At 46.3% G+C, this 27,541-nt stretch overlaps 1 protein-coding gene across 1 annotated transcript in view; it reads left to right on the forward strand.

Moving 5' to 3' along the window:
* Positions 1-27,541, forward strand: part of LOC134910840 (cytochrome P450 2C5-like) — a 103,976-nt gene that overhangs the window by 54,352 nt on the left and 22,083 nt on the right. The window contains exons 4-7 of the mRNA XM_063919223.1: positions 10,435-10,595; positions 12,634-12,810; positions 14,426-14,567; positions 14,814-14,998. Of these exons, the coding sequence (XP_063775293.1) occupies positions 10,435-10,595; positions 12,634-12,810; positions 14,426-14,567; positions 14,814-14,998 (665 nt within the window). The remainder of the gene's footprint in view (positions 1-10,434; positions 10,596-12,633; positions 12,811-14,425; positions 14,568-14,813; positions 14,999-27,541) is intronic.

Here is a 27,541-nt window from a genome sequence, read left to right on the forward strand (position 1 = left end):
TATTAATGTTCCACATTTTGGGATTATTTACAAGATGCGGATTTGTTGTAAGGGTTCTTTTCCTTTATTTTGTAAATATTTTCTCCTTAATATTTGTACAATATAAGGGCTGAGTAGGGTTATCGCAGGACCTTACAGTGTTAGAAGAACAGAATTTCAGTGATCTTGCATTGCATCAGTTTCCATTGCACTGCAGCACTAGATGGGCCAGGTGCTTCTGTGAGGCACAAACAGTTACTGAATAAAGGCCCAGTATGGAGTCTCATGGTGGCTTACAGCCAGGAAGATGTCTGGCTTGCCAGGCTGAGGCATGCTGTTGGCACAGAGGTTAGGATTTCTTCCTCCAACAGTCCTACTTATAGTATGAAATGAGTTTTGATTGTAGAGTGGTAAGCTCAACTAGGGCAGGGGCTGAATATCAAAAAATTCACTGCACCGCTGTGCATAGTACTGTACCGAACCCACCCGAACTCAATTTGCCCGAACCGGGGCTGCTGTGGGGGCTCACAAGGGGCTGCTAAAACATCTACGGGCTGCTTTATTTAAAAATAAAATATAAATAAAATAAACAAGACACACAGGTATGCTCACATGCGTGTAACTGGGACACACAGGTATGCTCACATGCATGTAACTGGGAGCTGTGAAAAATGAAAATAAGGCATCTGCCACAAAATATGTAAATAAAAATGCAATAAAAAAAATTTAAAAAAATAAACTCACGAGATTTTCACGAATAAGTCTCCAGACTCCGTGGAAGGGAAAATATCCAATCTTGATCCTGAGTTATACACCAGTTTATTTGCATCCCAGCATTAAATCCGAGATTATTTTAAACCCTGAAAATGGAGAAGGGGGTACAAATTCAGAGAATGGGGTACAAATTCAGAGACTTTGGCCCCTAGTTTTTCAGTTTGACCAGTAATGTGGTGTTTATATATTTGCTTGGTTAAAGTCCTTTCTGTTCCACACCAATATAGGAGTGAAAGTGAAAGCCTGTGTGGTGTTCCTGATTGTGTGTGCCTCTCTAATTTTTAATCACCTTCTTGACACTGTCTTCTTCCTCTTGTCTCTTTCATAATGTGAAAAGTCATCAAATATGGAGGTGGTATGTTTGTAGCTAACTATGAAGCGGAGAACTTGGCGAGCTTTTTCCAGGGGGACCACCTGTCACTGAAATGATGGGTTTATTATACTGTGCATGTCCTGTTTAAACAACATAAGGGTGGCTGGGAGGGGCCCAAGGACAATTCCATTTTGCACCTCTTTTTTTCTCTGCATTATGTGCTCTCTGGGGCCTAGTTTTTAAAATTGCCATCCTGTCTGCCATTGCAGTGCCTCTCCTACATGGGCCACGTGTTTGTGCCGCCAACTTGTGTCGCTTAGCTTAGTCATCCAGCTACCTTGGTTCAAACTTTTTGGCCTAAAAATAATATTGTGAGGTGTGAGGTGTTCAGAATAGACTGGAAATGAGGGAAAATTTATGTTATCAAGGTTAATAATACTGTAGGATCAAAAATACCTCCATGTTCTGTGATTTTAGCTTCTTTTTATGTTTTTTTTTTTAAATCCAGATCCACAACCAAATCCAAAACTCGAAAGGGTGGTTTTGGCAAAACCAATCCAGATCCAAAACACAAACAGAGATCCAGATCCAAAACCAAAACACCCAAAAAGTGTCCGGCACACATCTCTATTTTGAACAAACACTCCTGTGTTTGTTTTTTAGTAAATTTCTATGTTTTAAAAAATGCCCAAACACTCCTGTGTTTGTTATTTTGGGCAAATTCCAAGCTTAATAAATGTACTCTGTTGAGTCTCCCATATCGAAAATTACAAAATATGCAATTTTTTGAGCTCGACTGAGATTGAGACACCCTTGCTTTCTGATAGTTCAGTGTATACAAACTTTGTTTAATGCACAAAATTATTAAAAAATGTAATGCAAAATTACCTTGAGAATATAGTATGTGTATAATGTGTATATACAACACAAATGCTTTCCGTGTTTAGACTTAGGCTCTATCCCCAAGATATCTCATTATGGTATGCAGGAGACCGCTGGTCACAATACCTCTCCCTACATCCCGCCCCCTTAGAATCCTGACAGTTGGCATGCCGACTAGCAGGGACTATTCCCACTCATGGGTGTCCACGCCACCCATAGAGTGGGAATAGAACCTATGGCGTGGTGTGCGCAGCGAGCCCGCAAGGGCTTGTTGTGTTTCCCCCCCCTCCACACACACACACACACACACACACTTCCCGCCGACATTTCGCAGCCGGGATACCAGCGTCATTCATGCATATCCAACCCATTCCAAAACACAGAACAATCCCATATCCAAAATACTTCTGGTCCCAAGCATTTTTGGATATGTTAGACTCAGCTTATACTTTCAATTGTGAAGATTTCTCTAGTACAGTAGTACTAAAGTAGTATGACAGGTGGTCCAGTAACCATTGATTGTCTTTTTAACCCTCCCTAACCCACTTTAGCAGTGCAAAATACCAGCAACCAAACATAGAAACATAGAAACATAGAATTTGACGGCAGATAAGAACCACTTGGCCCATCTAGTCGGCCCCTTCTTTTTTTTTTTTTACCATATTTTTATCTAAAACCTTATTTGATCTTTACTTCTTGTAAGGATATCCTTATGTCTATTCCATGCATGTTTACCTTGCTCTACTGTCTTAGCCTCTACCACCTCTGATGGGAGGCTTTTCCATTTGTCCACTACCCTTTCTGTGAAGTCATTTTTCCTCAAATTTCCCCTGAACCTCCCCCCCTCCAGTCTCAGTGCATGTCCTCATATCCTATTGCTTCTTTTAATTTGGGGAATGTTTCCCTCCTGGACTTTGTTAAAACCCTTGATATATTTGAAAGTTTCTATCAAGTCCCCCTTTCCCTTCTCTGCTCCAAACTATACATATTGAGATTTCTTCATCTTTCTGGGTATGTTTTGTGATGTAGGCCATGCACCATTTGAGTTGCCCTTCTTTGTACAGTCTCTAGTGTATTAATATCCTTTTGAAGATATGGCCTCCAGAATTTAACACAGTATTCTAGAAGAGGCCATACCAATGACCCATACAGTGGCATTATTACTTCTTTCTGCTGCTGATTCCTCTCCCAATGCAGCCAAGCATCTGACTAGCCTTCCTCATTGTTTTGTTACATTGCTTACCTGCCTTTAAGTCACCTGAAATAGTGATCCCTTTCCTCCTCAGTAGTTTCCAGTATAGTGCCATTAATACTATATTTAGCCTTTGGATTTTTGAGACCCAAGTGCATGATTTTGCATTTTTTTGGCATTGAACTGTAATTGCCACACTCTTGGCCATTCCACTAGTCTACCTAGATCCTAAATAATTTGTTTTACCCCACCTGGTGTGTCTCCTCTGTTGCAGCATACTTTCCCTTTAATGCCATTTGCAATGTCACCAATAAAGATATTAAAAAGCACTGGTCCAAGTACAGATTCCTGGGGTACCCCACTGGTAACATTTCCCTCCTATGAATGCCCTCCATTTACCACAACTCTCTGTTTTCTGTCCTGCAATCAAGATCTTATCCATTCAATAATCCGAGTATCCAGTCCCAAGCTTTCAAGTTTATTTAGCAGTCTGCGATGTGGAACAGTGTCAAAAGCTTTACTAAAGTCTGGATAAGCTCTATCCACGGCTGCACCTTTATCCATCACTTTAGTCACACAGTCAAAAAAGGCAATAAGATTTGTTTGACATGATATCCCCCAGTGAATCCATGTTATTTGGGATCCTGTAAATTTCTGGATTTGAGATAGTCTACAACTCTTTCTTTTAAGGGTGTTTTAATCAATTTCCCTACTACTGATGTAAGACTCAATGGTCTGTTGTTCTTTGCCTCTTCCTTGCTTCTACTTTTGTGCAGTGGGACTATGTTCACTCTTTTCCAGTCCTCTGGAATTACTCCTGTAACTAATGCCTGGTTGAATAATTCTGTCAATGGTGCTACCAGCACCTCTTTAAGTTCTTTTAGTATCCTTGGATGTATCCCATCTGGCCCTAAAGATTTGTCCACTTTCAGCTTTGAGAGTACTGTTAGGACCTTCTCCTCTGTAAATGTACTTGTTTAATTTTCCTGAATATCCCTGCAACTTAACTGTGGACCCTTCCCCTCTCTTTCAGTAGGGAATACTGAGCAATAATTATTAAGATGATCGCCTATTACATTGTCTCCCTCAACAAGACTCCCAGTCTCTGTCTTTAGTTTTATTATTCCACCTTTTGTTTTTCTCCTTTCGCTTATATACCTAAAAAAGTTTTGCCTCCTTTACCCACTGACTGTGCCATTTTCTCCCCAGCTTGTGCCTTTGCACATCTGATTACCTTCTTAGTCCCCTTCTGTCTAACCACATATATCTCTTTGTCTTCATTATTTTGTGTCTTATATTTCCTAAAAGCAATCTTTTGCTTTCACAATATTTGCTACTTCTTTTGCAAACCACACTGGCTTTCTTTTCCTTGTGTTTTTCCTAACACTTTTGATACAAAGGTCTGTTGCCTTTAATATTGCACTTTTTAAAGTTTCCCGCCTCTCCTGCACAGCTTCCAAGTTCCTCCACTCTGCCAAAGAATCGCTTACACATTTTCCCATCCCTACAAAATCAGCCTTCCTAAAATCCAACACCTTTTGTTTTTGTATGGGATGAGTTAGTCTCTGTCTTTATGCTGAACCATACTGCTTGATGATCACTGGATCCCAGGTTTTCAACCACTTTTATGCATGATATTCTGTCTCCATTTGTAAGTATTAGGTCTAATATTGCATCTTTCCGAGTGGGCTCCCTCACCAATTGGTGAAGAGATGCTCCTTGAAGGGAATTTAAAATGTCCCTACTTCTAGTGGAACTACCAACAGACACCTCAGAGTTTACATCAGGAATATTAAAGTCTCCCATGATTATTACCTCTCCTTTTAATGTCATTTTAGTTATGTCCTGCAATAGGTTCTTGTCCAGTTCCTCTTCCTGACCTTGTGGCCTGTATATCACGCCAATACGAATAATCAACATCTCCCCTGTTTCTATGGTCACCCAAAGGGCCTCAATGTTTTCTTCAATACTTTGTATTAAGGTAGTATTTATGCTCTTTTTTTACATACATTGCTACCCCTCCTCCGATTTTTTCCAATTCTGTCCCTCCTAAATAAAGTATATCCTGGTATAGTTATATCCCAGTCATGATTTTCATTGCACCATGACTCTGGAATTGCCACAATATCTAGATCATCCCTTGTCATTATTGCAATTAGTTCTGGGATTTTATTTCCTAAGCTCCTAGCATTTTCACACATACTGTAGCTTTTAGAGTTTTGTTTGTGCTTTTCCTGTTCCTAGCTATGTTCTTCTCTCTGCCTATGTTTATTTGCTTTTGATCTGCGTTATCTTCTGTTGCTGTAGATATGCTTCCTATTCCCTTTGCCTGCAGAAACAATACCTCTGTGTAGGGGGAGCAGATTGCTTTATTACTGTTTGGTTCACTGCCCCCCTCTGTTAGTTTAAATAGTTCTTGATGAAGCATCCAAACTGTTCAGTAAGTATCCTCATTCCCCTTGAAGATGGGTGCAGACCATCACTTTTGTAAAAGATCCTATCTTGCCAGATGGTGTGACTATGGCCTATAAATCCAAATCTCTCCTCATTGCACCATGTCCTTAGCCAAATATTGTAGTTTCCAATGCAATGAGTTCTGTCTTTCCCTCTGTGTACTGACAATACTTCTGAAAAGGTTACAGTGGTTGCCACCTGCTTCACTGCAGTCCCTAACTTCCTAAATTCATCTTTAATGGCCACGAGTTCAGCATTTGCAAGGTCATTTGTCCCTTTGTGGACAATGACATTCACCTCCCCATCTTTTCTTGCTGCCTTCACAATTCTTAGCATGCACTCTTTATCCCTTGGAGCTGTGGCTCCAGGTAAGCACCTTACTTGTTTCTCTATGTCACAACTGAGGGCTGATGACCGTGACTGGGAGCCTCAGTTGTAGGGGCTGACGGGTACTTAAATTTAGGAGGAGCTATGTGACTCCTGGACATACGTATTGACAGCAGCAAAGAATGCCCGAGGGCGTGACCACAACAACTGGGAATTCCTTAAGTGCTTTTATTAAATAAAAAGTCAGATAACGTGCAAAAGAATAATATAAAGTCACACGTGATAATTAAGTTCACAATCGGTGAAGGCCAGTAACCTGGAATATGGAAGAAAGTCCTGTAAACAATAAATGAGGCTGGGGTTCACTGGAAGATGAGGAATGAAACTGGAGTACGCAGGAACTGAAGAATGAAGGATGATTACTGCAAAGCAAAAGTCCAAACACAGGAATCCAAAGTAGGCTGTAGGGGTTAACACTGGAGAGTCGGGTTACACAGGCAGAGTGTAATCACCAGGGAAGTCAGGCTGATCTGCAGAATGGAATTGCAGGAGAAAATCTGTAGTGAAGCTTGTAGGCTGGAATCACAGATGACAATGAAAGCACTGACGATCTTTTGGGAGCTGGGACCGGATATTTATACCTGCTGCATAGCAGGGATTGGCTGAGCAATTATGACAAGGCTCCAGCACCGTGGATAGGAGGAATAATGTCATGTGACTGGAGTCTAACATGGCTGCGCCCATGAACAAACAAAGAAGGGGAATTAAGTACTATCAGGAAGGTGCAAAACTTGCGATGTAGGCCGCAGTAGCAGAATAACATGCGCCCAGTGGCGCGCGGCGGTCAGCGAGACAGGAGTGGCAGCAGAGGCCCATGGAGGACGTACATCCAGAAGGAAAATGGTGTCTCAGTATCCGGATCGTGACAGTACCCCCCCTTTTAGGAGTGGCCCCAGGACACTTCTTAAGTTTACCTGGCCATCTGGAATGGAACTTCTGGATGAAGACTTGTGCCAACTTGGAAGTGGGGAATCCATGACAGAATCCATCGAGGGATGAGACCACGGACGATGAGGATCAGACAAGGAAACCAGTTGCCTAGTGGGTAACTGGCGGGATACTTTGTGCTGGGCACATTTCGGGCAGGAGGCCACAAATTCAGCAATGTCCTTCTTTAGGGTCGGCCACCAATTTGACCTGGAGACGAATTTTAAGGTCTTGCATATGCCCGCGTGTCCGGCAAAGCGAGAGGAATGTGCCCGATGCAAGAGCTTCCTCCTGAAAGCCGGCTTCACAAAATTTTTCCCTGGCGGGGGCATAGAGTCCATACTCACTGCGGAGAACGCCACTGGATCAACAATACAATGCTTGTCAGTAGACTCAGACTCATTTTCTTGCTCCCGAGAGCGGGAAAGAGCATCAGCCTTGTGATTCGGTGACCCTGGACAAAACTGTAGCTTGGAGTCTTGGCACGGAGGAGACAGGACATCAGAAGACTTGTAGGAGGATAGACGAACTGGAAGCTCTTTTTGGAGACAGGTCTCAGAGCAGGAAGGACCCCATGCCAGGATACGGGTCGACTTCCAATCAACTTGAGGGTTATGCAGACGTAGCCATGGAAGGCCTAGGACCACAGGATGGGTGGCCCTGGGGATAACCTGGAAAGAAATCAACTCTGTATGCTGATCCCCTACCTTCAGACGGATAGGTAGGGTCTTGGAGGTAATCACCGCCTCAGGAATCCTACTGCCGTCCACGGCAGTTAGAGATATCGGTGAGGATAGTCTCTCAGTGGGAAGAGACCACTGCTTAACGAACTTCTCTGTAATAAAGTTCCCGGCTGCTCCAGAATCCAATAAGGCAGTGAGATTCTTTGTACGCGGAGCCACCTGCAGAGAAACTGAGAGATTGCAGTTACTTGGAAATGGAGAGAAATTCGTCACTCCTAGCTGACCTTCTCCTTGGAGGGCTAGGACTTGAGGTTGTCCCGGACGCTTGGGACAGGACTTGATAACGTGAGAAGATTCGGCACAATACAAACAGAGACGCTCAGCGAGACGTCTACTACGCTCTGCCTGAGATAAACGAGAGCGACCTATCTGCATAGGTTCCTCCCGAGACGGAGATGGCTGACGAGGAATGGAAACCGTAGGAATCCTGGGAAATGTGGATCTTCCTCGTTCAACAGCCCTTTCACGGAACCGTAAATCGACCTTAGTGCAGAGGGAAATTAGCTCGTTTAAAGTTAAAGGCAAGTCTCTAGCAGCAAGCTCATCTTTGATACGCTCGGATAGCCCTCCCCAGAAGGCTGCATAAAGAGCGTCATCATTCCAGGAGACTTCAGATGCCAAGGTCTGGAATTGCACCAAATACTGACCGACAGTTCGCGTCCCCTGACGCAGTCGAAGGATCTCTGAGGAAGCTGATGTCACTCGACCTGGCTCGTCGAAAATTCGTCTGAACGTTGCCACGAAGTTAGCATAGGATGACAACAGGACATCAGACCTTTCCCATATAGGTGAGGCCCAGTCTAGAGCGGCACCAGTGAGTAGAGAAATAAGGTATGCCACCTTAATGCGGTCAGTAGGGAAACTGCTGGGTTGCAATTCAAATTGGATCTCGCACTGGTTTAGGAAACCCCTGCAGGCTTTAGGGGATCCATCATATTTAGCAGGAGTCGGCAAGTGAAGATAGGGAACAGGAACAGGTACGGTGGGTGGGGACACCACCGGAGGCGCTGGAGTCGGCACACTGGACGCCCCTGATCCACGGAGGGCCGCTTGAATTTCATCCAGCCGGGAGGAGAGGTCCTGGAGACAGCGAACAACATGGTCCTGAGCAGCCTCCTGACGTTCAAGGCGGGTTGCCAATTCTTGTATCAGCCTAAGCGCTTGGGACAGGTCTCCGGCTGGATCCATTTGGTCAGTGCTTACTGTCACAACTGAGGGCTGATGACCGTGACTGGGAGCCTCAGTTGTAGGGGCTGACGGGTACTTAAATTTAGGAGGAGCTATGTGACTCCTGGACATACGTATTGACAGCAGCAAAGAATGCCCGAGGGCGTGACCACAACAACTGGGAATTCCTTAAGTGCTTTTATTAAATAAAAAGTCAGATAACGTGCAAAAGAATAATATAAAGTCACACGTGATAATTAAGTTCACAATCGGTGAAGGCCAGTAACCTGGAATATGGAAGAAAGTCCTGTAAACAATAAATGAGGCTGGGGTTCACTGGAAGATGAGGAATGAAACTGGAGTACGCAGGAACTGAAGAATGAAGGATGATTACTGCAAAGCAAAAGTCCAAACACAGGAATCCAAAGTAGGCTGTAGGGGTTAACACTGGAGAGTCGGGTTACACAGGCAGAGTGTAATCACCAGGGAAGTCAGGCTGATCTGCAGAATGGAATTGCAGGAGAAAATCTGTAGTGAAGCTTGTAGGCTGGAATCACAGATGACAATGAAAGCACTGACGATCTTTTGGGAGCTGGGACCGGATATTTATACCTGCTGCATAGCAGGGATTGGCTGAGCAATTATGACAAGGCTCCAGCACCGTGGATAGGAGGAATAATGTCATGTGACTGGAGTCTAACATGGCTGCGCCCATGAACAAACAAAGAAGGGGAATTAAGTACTATCAGGAAGGTGCAAAACTTGCGATGTAGGCCGCAGTAGCAGAATAACATGCGCCCAGTGGCGCGCGGCGGTCAGCGAGACAGGAGTGGCAGCAGAGGCCCATGGAGGACGTACATCCAGAAGGAAAATGGTGTCTCAGTATCCGGATCGTGACACTCTACTTCATTTGCATTTCAAGATGTATTCCTCTAATAATGGAATCTCCCAAGAGAAGTGCAGTCGTTTTTGGAGATGCAATTTTCCTTTTCCTGTTCCCATAGTTAGTAGAAGTTCCCATATCCTCTTGCTCTGTAGTGCCTCTATTAGTTGTATCTTCCAGCCCTGCAAGAGCAACATATGCGTTTTGCAGTGTCACAGCTTGTGGGAGGTGTCTCCCAACCTTTTCATGTGCTTTCTATTCTAAAATGGCGAGATCAGGAGGTGGGGGTTTATATGCAATTAAAACCACACTAGGAATAAATATAATGGCCTGCGACTTGCAGGCATTGGCAGGTTCTTGGCGAATCTGCCAGTTTCTTTAAAGGGGCAATCAACCTGGTTTTGACTTTTAAATGATTGCCCCTTTAAAACATTAGGCAGACTTGTCTGGAAATTGCCAATGCTTGCAAGTTGCAGACTTTTCCCCCCCTTATTCAAATTTGAAATTGGGACCAAGCCTCTGTTCCCCAAAACACAGTTTGTGTATAGTGCACTATGAAAATATAACACAATTGCTTGATTCTGTTTTAATGTGGTTGATAAATAGTACATGCGGATAACATTTGCACCAGTGTACACCAATATTTCTGGGGTCAAAATAATAAATGTTGGGGAATGTTTGCTCTGTTATATTGTGCTCCTTTAATTTGCTTTGTATTTCTTTATAATTCCAGGCAAACCATTTGATAATACCAAGATTTTAAATGCTGCTGTTGTAAACATAATCGTGTCCATATTACTCAGTCATCGATTTGATTATGAAGATCCAAAACTTTTGAGGCTGATGAAAGTTGTCAATGAGAATTTAAAATTAGTTGGCAGCCCAGTGGCCATGGTAAGCACCTACATCTCATGTATTATACAATATATAGCGGTCAAGCCATGCTGATATTAGGCAAATGGATTTATGATCCACCTGTTTTGAGTTTTGCATGTTGAGTGCAAAAAAGTATATTCATTTGTGAATATTTAAAATGTAAAAACGTCTGATTAGTCACTAAAATAATGTGTATAGTTTGATTTTATTTAGTGCCTGATTCAGTGTCATTCACTGTTGCGGTCATTGCTGAACCAAGATCCGCAGATGGGTCTGTGACTTTATGCTAATTTTACTACAAACCCCTTCCCTGGTTTACATTTGTGCGTCAAAATGTGCAAGGATTGAGAGTCCCACTAACAGCATCAATAGACGCCACATAACGGTCTATTGCGTCTTTTCATCTACAGTACTCTTACCATTCTTCTTTTGCCCTTACATTGTAAGGTAGAGCCAGAGGTATCTAAAACTCAGACTCAAATAATCTAGACTTGGAGCCCAGCACCACAAACACCATGAAAAATCATAGTGTAGGATTTCCAAAATAAAATACATAAAATACAGGTTCAAAAACTCATGCATTCAAAAATAAATGACTGTGCATATCAAATGGGTTCACCAAACCATGGCAGATGGGCAGTACGGATGGTGTAATGGTTAGCATTACTGCCTCACAGCACTGAGGTAACGGGTTCGATTCCCACCATGGCTCTTCCTTTGCGGAGTTCGTAAATTCTCCCCTCTTGCGAGGGTTTCCTCTGAGTACTCCGGTTACCTCCCACAATCCAAAAATATACTGGTAGGTCAATTGGATCCCAACACAAATTAACCCTAGCATGAATGTGTCTGTGTGTACATGTGGTAGGGAATATTGATTGTAAACTCCACTGGGGCAAGGACCGATGTGAATGGGCAAATATTCTCTGTAAAAAGCGTTGTGGAATATGTGTGCGCTATATAAATAACTGGTAATAAATAAATAAATAAGATGGAAACTTGCAGGGCAGGGTTTGATACCATCTTCCAAAGTTTAAGGATTCATTGGCGTGCACATGGAGAATATTATCTACACACAGAATTACCAACTTTCACCACACCCCTGAAGTTGTGTTTATGACAGAACTCTTTGGGTGGCGCTTGTTGCTGAACTGAGAAATTGACTCACACATTTACTAAGAGCTTGCACACTGTTGTGGGGAAATGTGGATGTGCTGTGTAACAACTGCTGAGGTTGAAGTTCAGTCACATGTATACAAGTGATTTTAAATGAGTTTTTAATCTGTCTTTAAGAAAGATTTATTATACGCAATGAATGGGCCTCTTCTGTCCGCTGCCATTGGTGCAAGGGTTTATTTGATGGAGATAAGCCGAATCTCAGATCACTTTAGAGGAAATGCTGATATCTAGTAGTTCTTAGAGTCTAAAACTGTCTGAGGAATCTACTAAAGAGATGACTACAGAAGCGTAATGTTAAAATCTTATTCAGATAAGCAACATACAGATGTAGCCAGGTCTACCATCAGAAATTGTTGGGCCCGGGACTGACAAAATAGACAGCCCCCCCCCCCCCCAAAAAAAAAAAACAACAAAAAAACAAAAACAAAAAGATTCTGCCACCGCTCCACCCCTATGCGTGTCACACATCATGACGTTACATATAGGTAGAGCATTGCGGACCTGCAGGAATGATTCACAGAGCTGATGCGCAGGGAAGGCTTGTTTTAAGTGTAAATTATCGCTGTAGGAGCCAGTGGGGAGCCCCCCTCTCTATAAGGTCCCGGGACGCCAGTCCCCACAGACCCACCTTGATGGCTGCCCTGGATGTAGCCATGCTTATCTTGCTGCGATGCAGCATGCTGCATGGCACGCCGGACTGTGACTATAAACAGCAGGCGATCACTCCATTAATTCCATTGGGAATAGAGCGATCGCAGGTTGCGAATAGTTGCAGAACGGCATGCCATGCAGCATGCTGCATCGCAGCAAAGATAAGCACGACTACTACTGTCTATCATGTATATGTATAGTCATCCTCTCTCTCTGTCTTTCTGTAAAGTTGTACAACGCCTTTCCGTCGGTGATGCGCTGGTTTCCTGGATTTCTCAAAACCATTATAAAGAACTTAAATGAAATGCACCATTTCATAAGAGAGACTTTCACCACCCAAAAGAAACAGTTGGATGTTAATGACCAGAGGAATCTTATCGACAAGTTCCTGGTGAAACAACAGGAGGTAATGCAGGACTCATTACTTAGTTTTTGAAATTTACTACTTGGATTTTCTTTTTCCCAACACAACATACTGACTGAGGAACCAGTAAGAAATACAATTGGTAGATGCGTATTGGTGTTGCAGTAAATAGAGCACTGTGTCATACAGCTCACAGAGGCAGCAATCTGAGATAACTCACATGGTCATATGGATTCTCCATTCACTGTTTAGCCATGGCACTGTGATCATCACAATGCATCATACATTATTTGTGTATTGCACAGAACGGTATGTTAGAGCTGTTATATTACTGCAATCTGTGACTCTATAATGTGAAGGAACATGGGACAGGATATAATGAAGTCCGAGTACAGCACACCGTACTTGGACATTTTTTTTAAATGTCCTAGTTCGACCGGCTTCTCGCACGGCCGCTGAACCCAAACTTCATTACATCCCGGCCATGGTAAATGAGATGGAAATGGGGAGTCTTTATGACCATTTACTCATCAGCTGTCATTAACATTTTTGTTAATCAGTTTAATATCAATTGTAAATTATAATACCAAAATCTATTTTGTATTATCTATATCATACTTTTTCATAGAGAGTAATGTTCATGAAAACTTGCATTCATTTCAAATACAGTGACAGTATTCCAGCAGAAAGCCGTTATTGTAGATGTATTGAGTGACATTAAGGGGTAAATTTACTAAAGATTATGTTGAAGTCTATTTAACAGCTGATCGATGTCAGTTTACATTCTAAAAAAAACGCATTTTCTATGCATCGGTTTGGACCACTGACGGTTGCAACACTGGGTTGCAGACCAAAACAAACATTGGGGAGCCAATCAACACCAACCACACCCCGAAAGTCTACACAACATCACTGGGAGTCAGCGGAAACCACAAGCCCGCTGGAACCACGGAAACCACAAGCCCACTGGAACCAGCCGGGTTATCACAGTCGCAGTCCATCAGCCTAGTCTCTCCTGCTAAACAGTTCCATTGGATAGATGACAATCTAGCCGCCCCCAGACATCTGACCAATGGGAGCTGGTTGGCACTGGAGTCTGAGGGATGGAATGATCTGCCACAACTGTGGTGCACACAAATGGAATTCGTCAAGGTGTACAGTGATAGCGTCATGCCACGGAAACAGGTTTGGGTTTGGTGCACTGCCTTTGATAGTTGCAGGTCAGACATTCAGAGATTTAAGACATTCAAGATGAGGCCGACCAAGCACGTCCACCACAGGCCACACACCAAACCTGATTCCATGACATGACAAGTTGGCGATGACTTTCAGCTGCTGATGTGCAGAAATCGGACCACACAACGCACCTCAGTGTGTGACCATGTTTCCACCTGCCCCGCCATCTTACACCTGATGTTGGGACAGTATGACTGATATGAGGCGCAGACTAATGGCCGTGAGGGGAAGCCGTAGTCTGCCTGCTCTGGCCTGGTGGGAAATTAGAATGAAATAGAGAACATTACATACAGTATGTGAGGGGTCTTGTTACGTTAATTATTGAATCACCCTCATATTTAAAATAAAATACCTAAGTCTTGATGCCACCTAAATCTCTTTGTACATTACTTTATAACAATGCATGCCTTATACATTATAGGAAAAACCTAATCCCGAGCTTTATTTCACCAATGAAAATCTCATAGCACTTGTGGCCGATCTCTTTGTTGCTGGAATGGAGACGACCTCTACCACTCTGAGATGGGGTCTTCTGTTGATGATGAAATACCCTCAAATCCAAAGTAAGATGAAATTCCATGTACCATTTATTGTAAATCATAGTGCATAACTTGTATTTTGAAATGAAAAGGAAATATAGTGTGTGTGTATATATATATATATATATATATATATATATATATATGTGTGTAGCAAGATGCACATTGCAGAAGTGATAGTTTGAGTGTCATTAATGATCAGCAATCTGAAATGATGGGGACATAATTTGTTTTTGTGTTGAGAGTTTTTACCTTGTATTTTGAAAACAGGGAAAGTCCAAAGTGAGATTGAAAAAGTTATCGGCTCAGCGGAGCCCCAGGCTGCTCATCGTAAGGATATGCCCTATACTGACGCTGTTATTCATGAAGTTCAGAGATTTGGAAATATAGTTCCGAATAATCTCCCACATGCTACTACTCAGGACGTCACATTCCGAGGGTATTTTCTACCAAAGGTAAGACTCAAATCTTCTTTTCCATCATTTCAGGTACTGCTTTCATCTAGGTATTCTTCGACGTTTACTAAAATAAGTGAAAATTATTTCCAGGAATATTTTTAATAAGTCAGTGCGACAATTCCGATCATGGCGCGTGGGCATGTTTTCCGAACTTGATTAAAGTGTTTATTGGAGTGGATATCCATTGTAAATATTCTTATTTAACACATATATACTGTAAATATTAGACTTCACATCCCAGCAAATAAGAACAAATGGGGGTCATTCTGACCCGTTTGCTCGCTGCTTTTTTACACAGCAGAGCGAACGGGTCCCTCTTGTGCATGCGCCGGCGCATGCCAAACGGCCGAGGCCATAGCAGGGATACGATCGCCTCTGCCTGAGTGATGTCACACACAGCTGCTGCGGGCCGGGAAGCGATGAGTAGCTCCCGGCCAGCATGCTAAAGCTGCGCTGGACGGGAGCTACTCTTGCAGTGCAAAGGAATCGCCGCTGTGCGATGCCTTTGCACTTCTGCGAGGGGGAACCGGACTGACATGCGGAGCGGGCTAGCCCTGTGCTGGGCATCCCCCCGTATATCAGGGAAGAAGATCGTAGCTGTGCTAAATTTAGCACGGCTACGATCAACTCAGAATGACCCCCAATGTGCAGACATTTAACATAATAGGATTGTGCTTAGTTGCACAGCTGACATTTGAAAAACGGAAATGCAGTATTTGGAGGGATAAGAATTCCTGGAGAAAATATTTAAATCCTGTGAAATATGATATGGTTACAGTAATCAGAGAATAATAACTCTAATGACGGAGTATCCTGCATCAGCTCTAGTGCCTTTTGTTCGAGTCGCTGGTGGGACAATATGTAAATGCAACTTGCAGCACTTGCCTGGTGTGTCATGGAAATATCTTATGTAAAGAGGTGTGACCGGGGACGCTCCATGGTTACAGGGTGCTACGCTATGGTTTGCAGCCAATTTAAAATGAAGATAGTATTCCAGTAGCCCTTCAGAAGGTGCCAGTGGTGACGCATTTGGGGCGACAGAGCAGGGCCGGCTCCAGGCCTACTAGCACCCTGAGCGAGAAAATTTCAAAGCGCCCCCCATGCGCGCTCCTGGAAAAGTGGGCATGGCCTCGCAACTTCCTATTATCAAACTATAAATAAATATATTTTCACACCCCCTCTACACACACAATTAGCAGCCTTACACATAACAGCCACAGTAGTGTTTCTTACACACAATGTCTCCAGTATAGTGTCAGATACACATAATGTCTCCAGTATAGTGCCAGATTCACATAATGTCTCCAGTATAGTGCCAGATACACATAATGTCTCCAGTATAGTGCCAGATACACATAATGTCTCCAGTATAGTGCCAGATACACATAATGTCTACAGTAGTGCAGTGCCATATACACATGATATGCCCCCCAGCAGTGTCAGATAGACATGACATGCCCCCCAGCAGTGCCAGATAGACATGATATGCCCCCAGCAGTGTCAGATAGACATGACATGCCCCCCAGCAGTGCCAGATAGACATGATATGCCCCCAGCAGTGACAGATAGACATGACATGCCCCCCAGCAGTGTCAGAAAGACATGACATGCCCCCCAGCAGTGCCAGCTACACATGATATGCCCCCTGGCAGTGCCAGCTACACATGATATGCCTCCCAGAAGTGCCAGCTACACATGATAGTGTTCACTCTAGGATTTTTTTAAGGCAGGGTGCTGATCACGGGGAGGGCACATTTTTCATTTGGAAGGGCACATTTTTAAGTTAGAAGGGCAAAATTATGTACATACTGTAATGCTTGGTGCCCCCCTTCGTACATGCTAAAGCATGGACAGTACCAAAATTAGGGGCGTTGCTTCGTGGGGAAGGGGCGTGGCCACATAATAGTGGCAATTCAAATTACAACACACAGTAGTGCAGCTAATACACACTGCAACAGGTAGAACACTGTATACATATTGCGCCAGATAGAGCACGTTATACACTTTGCGCCAGGCAGAGCACATTATACACTTTGCACCAGCAGAGCACGTTATACACTTTGCTCCAGTCATAGCATGTTGTACACTTTGCGCCAGGCAGGGCACATTATACACATTGCACCAGGTTGAGTACTGAGACACATTGTACCAGGTATTGCACTGAGACACATTGCGCCAGGTATTGCACTGAGACACATTGCGCCAGGTATTGCACTGAGACACATGGCAACAGGTAGAGCACTGAGACACATTGTACCAGGTAGAGAACTGAGACACATTGCACCAGGTCGAGTACTGAGACACATTGTACCAGGTAGAGAGCTGAGACACATTGCACCAGGTAGAGCACTGAGACAAATTGAGCCAGGTAGAGCACTGAGACACATTGCACCAGGTATTGCACTGAGACACACTGCGCCAGGTAGAGCACTGAGACACATTGCACCAGGTATTGCACTGAGACACACTGCGCCAGGTAGAGCACTGAGACACATTGCACCAGGTATTGCACTGAGACACATTGCGCCAGGTAGAGCACTGAGACACATTGCACCAGGTATTGCACTGAGACACACTGCGCCAGGTAGAGCACTGAGACACATTGCACCAGGTATTGCACTGAGACACACTGCACCAGGTAGAGCACTGAGACACATTGCACCAGGTATTGCACTGAGACACATTGCGCCAGGTAGAGCACTGAGACACATTGCACCAGGTATTGCACTGGGACACACTGCGCCAGGTAGAGCACTGAGACACATTGCACCAGGTATTGCACTGAGACACATTGCGGCAGGTAGAGCACTGAGACACATTGCGCCAGGTATTGCACTGAGACAAATTGAGCCAGGTAGAGCACTGAGACACATTGCACCAGGTATTGCACTGAGACACACTGCGCCAGGTAGAGCACTGAGACACATTGCACCAGGTATTGCACTGAGACACATTGCGCCAGGTAGAGCACTGAGACACATTGCACCAGGTATTGGACTGAGACATATGGCACCAGGTAGAGCACTGAGACACATTGCACCAGGTATTGCACTGAGACACATTGCGCCAGGTAGAGCACTGAGACACATTGCACCAGGTATTGGACTGAGACATATGGCACCAGGTATTGGACTGAGACACATTGCACCAGGTAGAGCACTGAGACACACTGCACCAGGTAGAGAACTGAGACACATTGCGCCAGGTAGAGAGCACTGAGACACATTGCACCAGGTATTGCACTGAGACACATTGCGCCAGGTAGAGCACTGAGACACATTGCACCAGGTATTGCACTGAGACACATTGCGCCAGGTAGAGCACTGAGACACATTGCACCAGGTATTGCACTGAGACACATTGCGCCAGGTAGAGCACTGAGACACATTGCACCAGGTAGAGCACTGAGACACATTGCGCCAGGTAAAGCACTGAGACACAGTGCACCAGGTATTGCACTGGGACACACTGCGCCAGGTAGAGCACTGAGACACATTGCACCAGGTATTGCACTGAGACACATTGCGCCAGGTAGAGCACTGAGACACATTGCGCCAGGTATTGCACTGAGACAAATTGAGCCAGGTAGAGCACTGAGACACATTGCACCAGGTATTGCACTGAGACACACTGCGCCAGGTAGAGCACTGAGACACATTGCACCAGGTATTGCACTGAGACACATTGCGCCAGGTAGAGCACTGAGACACATTGCACCAGGTATTGGACTGAGACATATGGCACCAGGTAGAGCACTGAGACACATTGCACCAGGTATTGCACTGAGACACATTGCGCCAGGTAGAGCACTGAGACACATTGCGCCAGGTATTGCACTGAGACAAATTGAGCCAGGTAGAGCACTGAGACACATTGCACCAGGTATTGCACTGAGACACATTGCGCCAGGTAGAGCACTGAGACACACTGCGCCAGGTAGAGCACTGAGACACATTGCACCAGGTATTGCACTGAGACACATTGCGCCAGGTAGAGCACTGAGACACATTGCGCCAGGTATTGCACTGAGACAAATTGAGCCAGGTAGAGCACTGAGACACATTGCACCAGGTATTGCACTGAGACACACTGCGCCAGGTAGAGCACTGAGACACATTGCACCAGGTATTGCACTGAGACACATTGCGCCAGGTAGAGCACTGAGACACATTGCACCAGGTATTGGACTGAGACATATGGCACCAGGTAGAGCACTGAGACACATTGCACCAGGTATTGCACTGAGACACATTGCGCCAGGTAGAGCACTGAGACACATTGCACCAGGTATTGGACTGAGACATATGGCACCAGGTAGAGCACTGAGACACATGGCAACAGGTAGAGCACTGAGACACATTGTACCAGGTAGAGAACTGAGACACATTGCACCAGGTCGAGTACTGAGACACATTGTACCAGGTAGAGAGCTGAGACACATTGCACCAGGTAGAGCACTGAGACAAATTGAGCCAGGTAGAGCACTGAGACACATTGCACCAGGTATTGCACTGAGACACACTGCGCCAGGTAGAGCACTGAGACACATTGCACCAGGTATTGCACTGAGACACATTGCGCCAGGTAGAGCACTGAGACACATTGCACCAGGTATTGCACTGAGACACACTGCGCCAGGTAGAGCACTGAGACACATTGCGCCAGGTAGAGCACTGAGACACATTGCACCAGGTATTGGACTGAGACATATGGCACCAGGTATTGGACTGAGACACATTGCACCAGGTAGAGCACTGAGACACATTGCGCCAGGTAGAGAGCACTGAGACACATTGCACCAGGTATTGCACTGAGACACATTGCGCCAGGTAGAGCACTGAGACACATTGCACCAGGTATTGCACTGAGACACATTGCGCCAGGTAGAGCACTGAGACACATTGCACCAGGTATTGCACTGAGACACATTGCGCCAGGTAGAGCACTGAGACACATTGCACCAGGTAGAGCACTGAGACACATTGCGCCAGGTAAAGCACTGAGACACAGTGCACCAGGTATTGCACTGGGACACACTGCGCCAGGTAGAGCACTGAGACACATTGCACCAGGTATTGCACTGAGACACATTGCGCCAGGTAGAGCACTGAGACACATTGCGCAAGGTATTGCACTGAGACAAATTGAGCCAGGTAGAGCACTGAGACACATTGCACCAGGTATTGCACTGAGACACACTGCGCCAGGTAGAGCACTGAGACACATTGCACCAGGTATTGCACTGAGACACATTGCGCCAGGTAGAGCACTGAGACACATTGCACCAGGTATTGGACTGAGACATATGGCACCAGGTAGAGCACTGAGACACATTGCACCAGGTATTGCACTGAGACACATTGCGCCAGGTAGAGCACTGAGACACATTGCGCCAGGTATTGCACTGAGACAAATTGAGCCAGGTAGAGCACTGAGACACATTGCACCAGGTATTGCACTGAGACACATTGCGCCAGGTAGAGCACTGAGACACATTGCACCAGGTATTGCACTGAGACACACTGCGCCAGGTAGAGCACTGAGACACATTGCACCAGGTATTGCACTGAGACACATTGCGCCAGGTAGAGCACTGAGACACATTGCGCCAGGTATTGCACTGAGACAAATTGAGCCAGGTAGAGCACTGAGACACATTGCACCAGGTATTGCACTGAGACACACTGCGCCAGGTAGAGCACTGAGACACATTGCACCAGGTATTGCACTGAGACACATTGCGCCAGGTAGAGCACTGAGACACATTGCACCAGGTATTGGACTGAGACATATGGCACCAGGTAGAGCACTGAGACACATTGCACCAGGTATTGCACTGAGACACATTGCGCCAGGTAGAGCACTGAGACACATTGCACCAGGTATTGGACTGAGACATATGGCACCAGGTAGAGCACTGAGACACATGGCAACAGGTAGAGCACTGAGACACATTGTACCAGGTAGAGAACTGAGACACATTGCACCAGGTCGAGTACTGAGACACATTGTACCAGGTAGAGAGCTGAGACACATTGCACCAGGTAGAGCACTGAGACAAATTGAGCCAGGTAGAGCACTGAGACACATTGCACCAGGTATTGCACTGAGACACACTGCGCCAGGTAGAGCACTGAGACACATTGCACCAGGTATTGCACTGAGACACATTGCGCCAGGTAGAGCACTGAGACACATTGCACCAGGTATTGCACTGAGACACACTGCGCCAGGTAGAGCACTGAGACACATTGCACCAGGTATTGCACTGAGACACACTGCGCCAGGTAGAGCACTGAGACACATTGCACCAGGTATTGCACTGAGACACATTGCGCCAGGTAGAGCACTGAGACACATTGCACCAGGTATTGGACTGAGACATATGGCACCAGGTAGAGCACTGAGACACATTGCACCAGGTATTGCACTGAGACACATTGCGCCAGGTAGAGCACTGAGACACATTGCACCAGGTATTGGACTGAGACATATGGCACCAGGTAGAGCACTGAGACACATTGCACCAGGTAGAGCACTGAGACACACTGCACCAGGTAGAGAACTGAGACACATTGCGCCAGGTAGAGAGCACTGAGACACATTGCACCAGGTAGAGCACTGAGACACATTGCACCAGGTATTGCACTGAGACACATTGCGCCAGGTAGAGCACTGAGACACATTGCACCAGGTATTGGACTGAGACATATGGCACCAGGTAGAGCACTGAGACACATTGCACCAGGTATTGCACTGAGACACATTGCGCCAGGTAGAGAACTGAGACACATTGCGCCAGGTAGAGAGCACTGAGACACATTGCACCAGGTATTGCACTGAGACACATTGCGCCAGGTAGAGCACTGAGACACATTGCACCAGGTAGAGCACTGAGACACATTGCGCCAGGTAGAGCACTGAGACACAGTGCACCAGGTATTGCACTGGGACACACTGCGCCAGGTAGAGCACTGAGACACATTGCGCCAGGTATTGCACGGAGACACATTGCGCCAGGTAGAGCACTGAGACACATTGCGCCAGGTATTGCACTGAGACAAATTGAGCCAGGTAGAGCACTGAGACACATTGCACCAGGTATTGCACTGAGACACACTGCGCCAGGTAGAGCACTGAGACACATTGCACCAGGTATTGCACTGAGACACATTGCACCAGGTAGAGCACTGAGACACATTGCACCAGGTATTGGACTGAAACATATGGCACCAGGTAGAGCACTGAGACACATTGCACCAGGTATTGCACTGAGACACATTGCGCCAGGTAGAGCACTGAGACACATTGCACCAGGTATTGGACTGAGACATATGGAACCAGGTAGAGCACTGAGACACATGGCAACAGGTAGAGCACTGAGACACATTGTACCAGGTAGAGAACTGAGACACATTGCACCAGGTCGAGTACTGAGACACATTGTACCAGGTAGAGAGCTGAGACACATTGCACCAGGTAGAGCACTGAGACAAATTGAGCCAGGTAGAGCACTGAGACACATTGCACCAGGTATTGCACTGAGACACACTGCGCCAGGTAGAGCACTGAGACACATTGCACCAGGTATTGCACTGAGACACACTGCGCCAGGTAGAGCACTGAGACACATTGCACCAGGTATTGCACTGAGACACATTGCGCCAGGTAGAGCACTGAGACACATTGCACCAGGTATTGCACTGAGACACACTGCGCCAGGTAGAGCACTGAGACACATTGCACCAGGTATTGCACTGAGACACACTGCGCCAGGTAGAGCACTGAGACACATTGCACCAGGTATTGCACTGAGACACATTGCGCCAGGTAGAGCACTGAGACACATTGCACCAGGTAGAGCACTGAGACACATTGCGCCAGGTAGAGCACTGAGACACATTGCACCAGGTATTGCACTGGGACACACTGCGCCAGGTAGAGCACTGAGACACATTGCACCAGGTATTGCACTGAGACACATTGCGCCAGGTAGAGCACTGAGACACATTGCGCCAGGTATTGCACTGAGACAAATTGAGCCAGGTAGAGCACTGAGACACATTGCACCAGGTATTGCACTGAGACACACTGCGCCAGGTAGAGCACTGAGACACATTGCACCAGGTATTGCACTGAGACACATTGCACCAGGTAGAGCACTGAGACACATTGCACCAGGTATTGGACTGAGACATATGGCACCAGGTAGAGCACTGAGACACATTGCACCAGGTATTGCACTGAGACACATTGCGCCAGGTAGAGCACTGAGACACATTGCACCAGGTATTGGACTGAGACATATGGCACCAGGTAGAGCACTGAGACACATTGCACCAGGTAGAGCACTGAGACACACTGCACCAGGTAGAGAACTGAGACACATTGCGCCAGGTAGAGAGCACTGAGACACATTGCACCAGGTATTGCACTGAGACACATTGCGCCAGGTAGAGCACTGAGACACATTGCACCAGGTATTGCACTGAGACACATTGCGCCAGGTAGAGCACTGAGACACATTGCACCAGGTATTGCACTGAGACACATTGCGCCAGGTAGAGCACTGAGACACATTGCACCAGGTAGAGCACTGAGACACATTGCGCCAGGTAGAGCACTGAGACACAGTGCACCAGGTATTGCACTGGGACACACTGTGCCAGGTAGAGCACTGAGACACATTGCACCAGGTATTGCACTGAGACACACTGCGCCAGGTAGAGCACTGAGACACATTGCACCAGGTATTGCACTGAGACACATTGCGCCAGGTAGAGCACTGAGACACATTGCACCAGGTATTGGACTGAGACATATGGCACCAGGTAGAGCACTGAGACACATTGCACCAGGTATTGCACTGAGACACATTGCGCCAGGTAGAGCACTGAGACACATTGCACCTGGTATTGGACTGAGACATATGGCACCAGGTAGAGCACTGAGACACATTGCACCAGGTAGAGCACTGAGACACACTGCACCAGGTAGAGAACTGAGACACATTGCGCCAGGTAGAGCACTGAGACACATTGCACCAGGTATTGCACTGAGACACATTGCGCCAGGTAGAGCACTGAGACACATTGCACCAGGTATTGGACTGAGACATATGGCACCAGGTAGAGCACTGAGACACATTGCACCAGGTAGAGCACTGAGACACACTGCACCAGGTAGAGAACTGAGACACATTGCGCCAGGTAGAGAGCACTGAGACACATTGCACCAGGTATTGCACTGAGACACATTGCGCCAGGTAGAGCACTGAGACACATTGCACCAGGTATTGCACTGAGACACATTGCACCAGGTATTGCACTGAGACACATTGCGCCAGGTAGAGCACTGAGACACATTGCACCAGGTATTGGACTGAGACATATGGCACCAGGTAGAGCACTGAGACACATTGCACCAATTAGAGCACTGAGACACACTGCACCAGGTAGAGAACTGAGACACATTGCGCCAGGTAGAGCACTGAGACACATTGCGCCAGGTAGAGCACTGAGACACATTGCACCAGGTATTGCACTGAGACAAATTGCGCCAGGTAGAGCACTGAGACACATTGTACCAGGTAGAGAACTGAGACACATTGCACCAGGTATTGGACTGAGACACATGGCACCAGGTAGAGCACTGAGACACATTGCACCAGGTAGAGCACAGAGACACATTGCACCAGGTAGAGCACAGAGACACATTGCACCAGGTATTGCACTGAGACACATTGCGCCAGGTAGAGCACTGAGACACATTGCGCCAGGTAGAGCACTGAGACACATTGCACCAGGTATTGGACTGAGACACATGGCACCATGTAGAGCACTGAGACACAGTGCACCAGGTAGAGCACTGAGACACATTGCGCCAGGTATTGCACTGAGACAAATTGCGCCAGGTAGAGAACTGAGACACATTGCACCAGGTATTGGACTGAGACACACTGCGCCAGGTAGAGCACTGAGACACATTGCACCAGGTATTGCACTGAGACACACTGCGCCAGGTAGAGCACTGAGACACATTGCACCAGGTATTGCACTGAGACACATTGCGCCAGGTAGAGCACTGAGACACATTGCACCAGGTATTGCACTGAGACACACTGCGGCAGGTAGAGCACTGAGACACATTGCACAAGGTATTGCACTGAAACACACTGCGCCAGGTAGAGCACTGAGACACATTGCACCAGGTATTGCACTGAGACACATTGCGCCAGGTAGAGCACTGAGACACATTGCACCAGGTAGAGCACTGAGACACATTGCGCCAGGTAGAGCACTGAGACACATTGCACCAGGTATTGCACTGGGACACACTGCGCCAGGTAGAGCACTGAGACACATTGCACCAGGTATTGCACTGAGACACATTGCGCCAGGTAGAGCACTGAGACACATTGCGCCAGGTATTGCACTGAGACACATTGCGCCGGGTAGAGCACCGAGACACATTGCACCAGGTATTGGACTGAGACATATGGCACCAGGTAGAGCACTGAGACACATTGCACCAGGTAGAGCACTGAGACACACTGCACCAGGTAGAGAACTGAGACACATTGCGCCAGGTAGAGAGCACTGAGACACATTGCACCAGGTATTGCACTGAGATACATTGCGCCAGGTAGAGCACTGAGACACATTGCACCAGGTATTGCACTGAGACACATTGCGCCAGGTAGAGCACTGAGACACATTGCACCAGGTATTGGACTGAGACATATGGCACCAGGTAGAGCACTGAGACACATTACACCAGGTAGAGAGCTGAGACACATTGCACCAGGTAGAGCACTGAGACACATTGCGCCAGGTAGAGCACTGAGACACATTGCACCAGGTATTGCACTGAGACACACTGCGCCAGGTAGAGCACTGAGACACATTGCACCAGGTATTGCACTGAGACACATTGCGCCAGGTAGAGCACTGAGACACATTGCGCCAGGTATTGCACTGAGACAAATTGTGCCAGGTAGAGCACTGAGACACATTGCACCAGGTATTGCACTGAGACACATTGCGCCAGGTAGAGCACTGAGACACATTGCACCAGGTATTGGACTGAGACATATGGCACCAGGTAGAGCACTGAGACACATTGCACCAGGTAGAGCACTGAGACACACTGCACCAGGTAGAGAACTGAGACACATTGCGCCAGGTAGAGAGCACTGAGACACATTGCACCAGGTATTGCACTGAGATACATTGCGCCAGGTAGAGCACTGAGACACATTGCACCAGGTATTGCACTGAGACACATTGCGCCAGGTAGAGCACTGAGACACATTGCACCAGGTATTGGACTGAGACATATGGCACCAGGTAGAGCACTGAGACACATTGCACCAGGTAGAGCACAGAGACACATTGCACCAGGTAGAGCACTGAGACACATTGCGCCAGGTAGAGCACTGAAACACATTGCACCAGGTATTGCACTGAGACACACTGCGCCAGGTAGAGCACTGAGACACATTGCACCAGGTATTGCACTGAGACACATTGTGCCAGGTAGAGCACTGAGACACATTGCACCAGGTATTGCACTGAGACACACTGCGCCAGGTAGAGCACTGAGACACATTGCACCAGGTATTGGACTGAGACATATGGCACCAGGTAGAGCACTGAGACACATTGCACCAGGTAGAGCACTGAGACACACTGCACCAGGTAGAAAACTGAGACACATTGCGCCAGGTAGAGAGCACTGAGACACATTGCACCAGGTATTGCACTGAGACACATTGCGCCAGGTAGAGCACTGAGACACATTGCACCAGGTATTGCACTGAGACACATTGCACCAGGTATTGCACTGAGACACATTGCGCCAGGTAGAGCACTGAGACACATTGCACCAGGTATTGGACTGAGACATGATAAAGCTAAATATTTATCTTATATAAAACCCTTTATGAGGTCTAAGAACACTGTACGCTATTTACGAATGGAGTACCGTAAGGGTACGTTCGTTGCGTAATGATCGCTTAGCCGTGGTCGAGACGCTCAAGCGTCACGTTCGCTCACGGCCGAGAGATCACAGGCAGGCACGCTATTGGCTGCCGACTAACGTAATGATTCGCTATAGCGTAGCGGACGCTCGGGACCACGAGGAGATCACCAGCGGCGCTGACGCTCACAATGTTAAACCTTTATATCTAAACCATAAACAATGTAATATGCTGTAAAACCTTAGTGTAGAGATAGGGTGTAGATGCAACACAGTGTAACCTTATTAACTTAAAAGCTGTTTGAGCGTCACCGACGCTCTGAGAATACTTAACACTATAAGAAATACACAGATACCGTGCTTAGGGTCCAACGCCTAATATATATATTATGAATGTTATACTTGCAAAAGAATTAATACAATACAAGTCATACACTACAATATAACATAGACTAACTAACCAGGTAACTACACATGAAATACAATACAATATTATTACGTTTAAGGGAGAATGAGAGAAAGAGAAGAGAGAGGGAGAAAGATATGGCCCATAATAACAAG

Source organism: Pseudophryne corroboree, chromosome 4, assembly GCF_028390025.1.
Source record: "Pseudophryne corroboree isolate aPseCor3 chromosome 4, aPseCor3.hap2, whole genome shotgun sequence".
Taxonomy (NCBI): Eukaryota; Metazoa; Chordata; class Amphibia; order Anura; family Myobatrachidae; genus Pseudophryne; species Pseudophryne corroboree.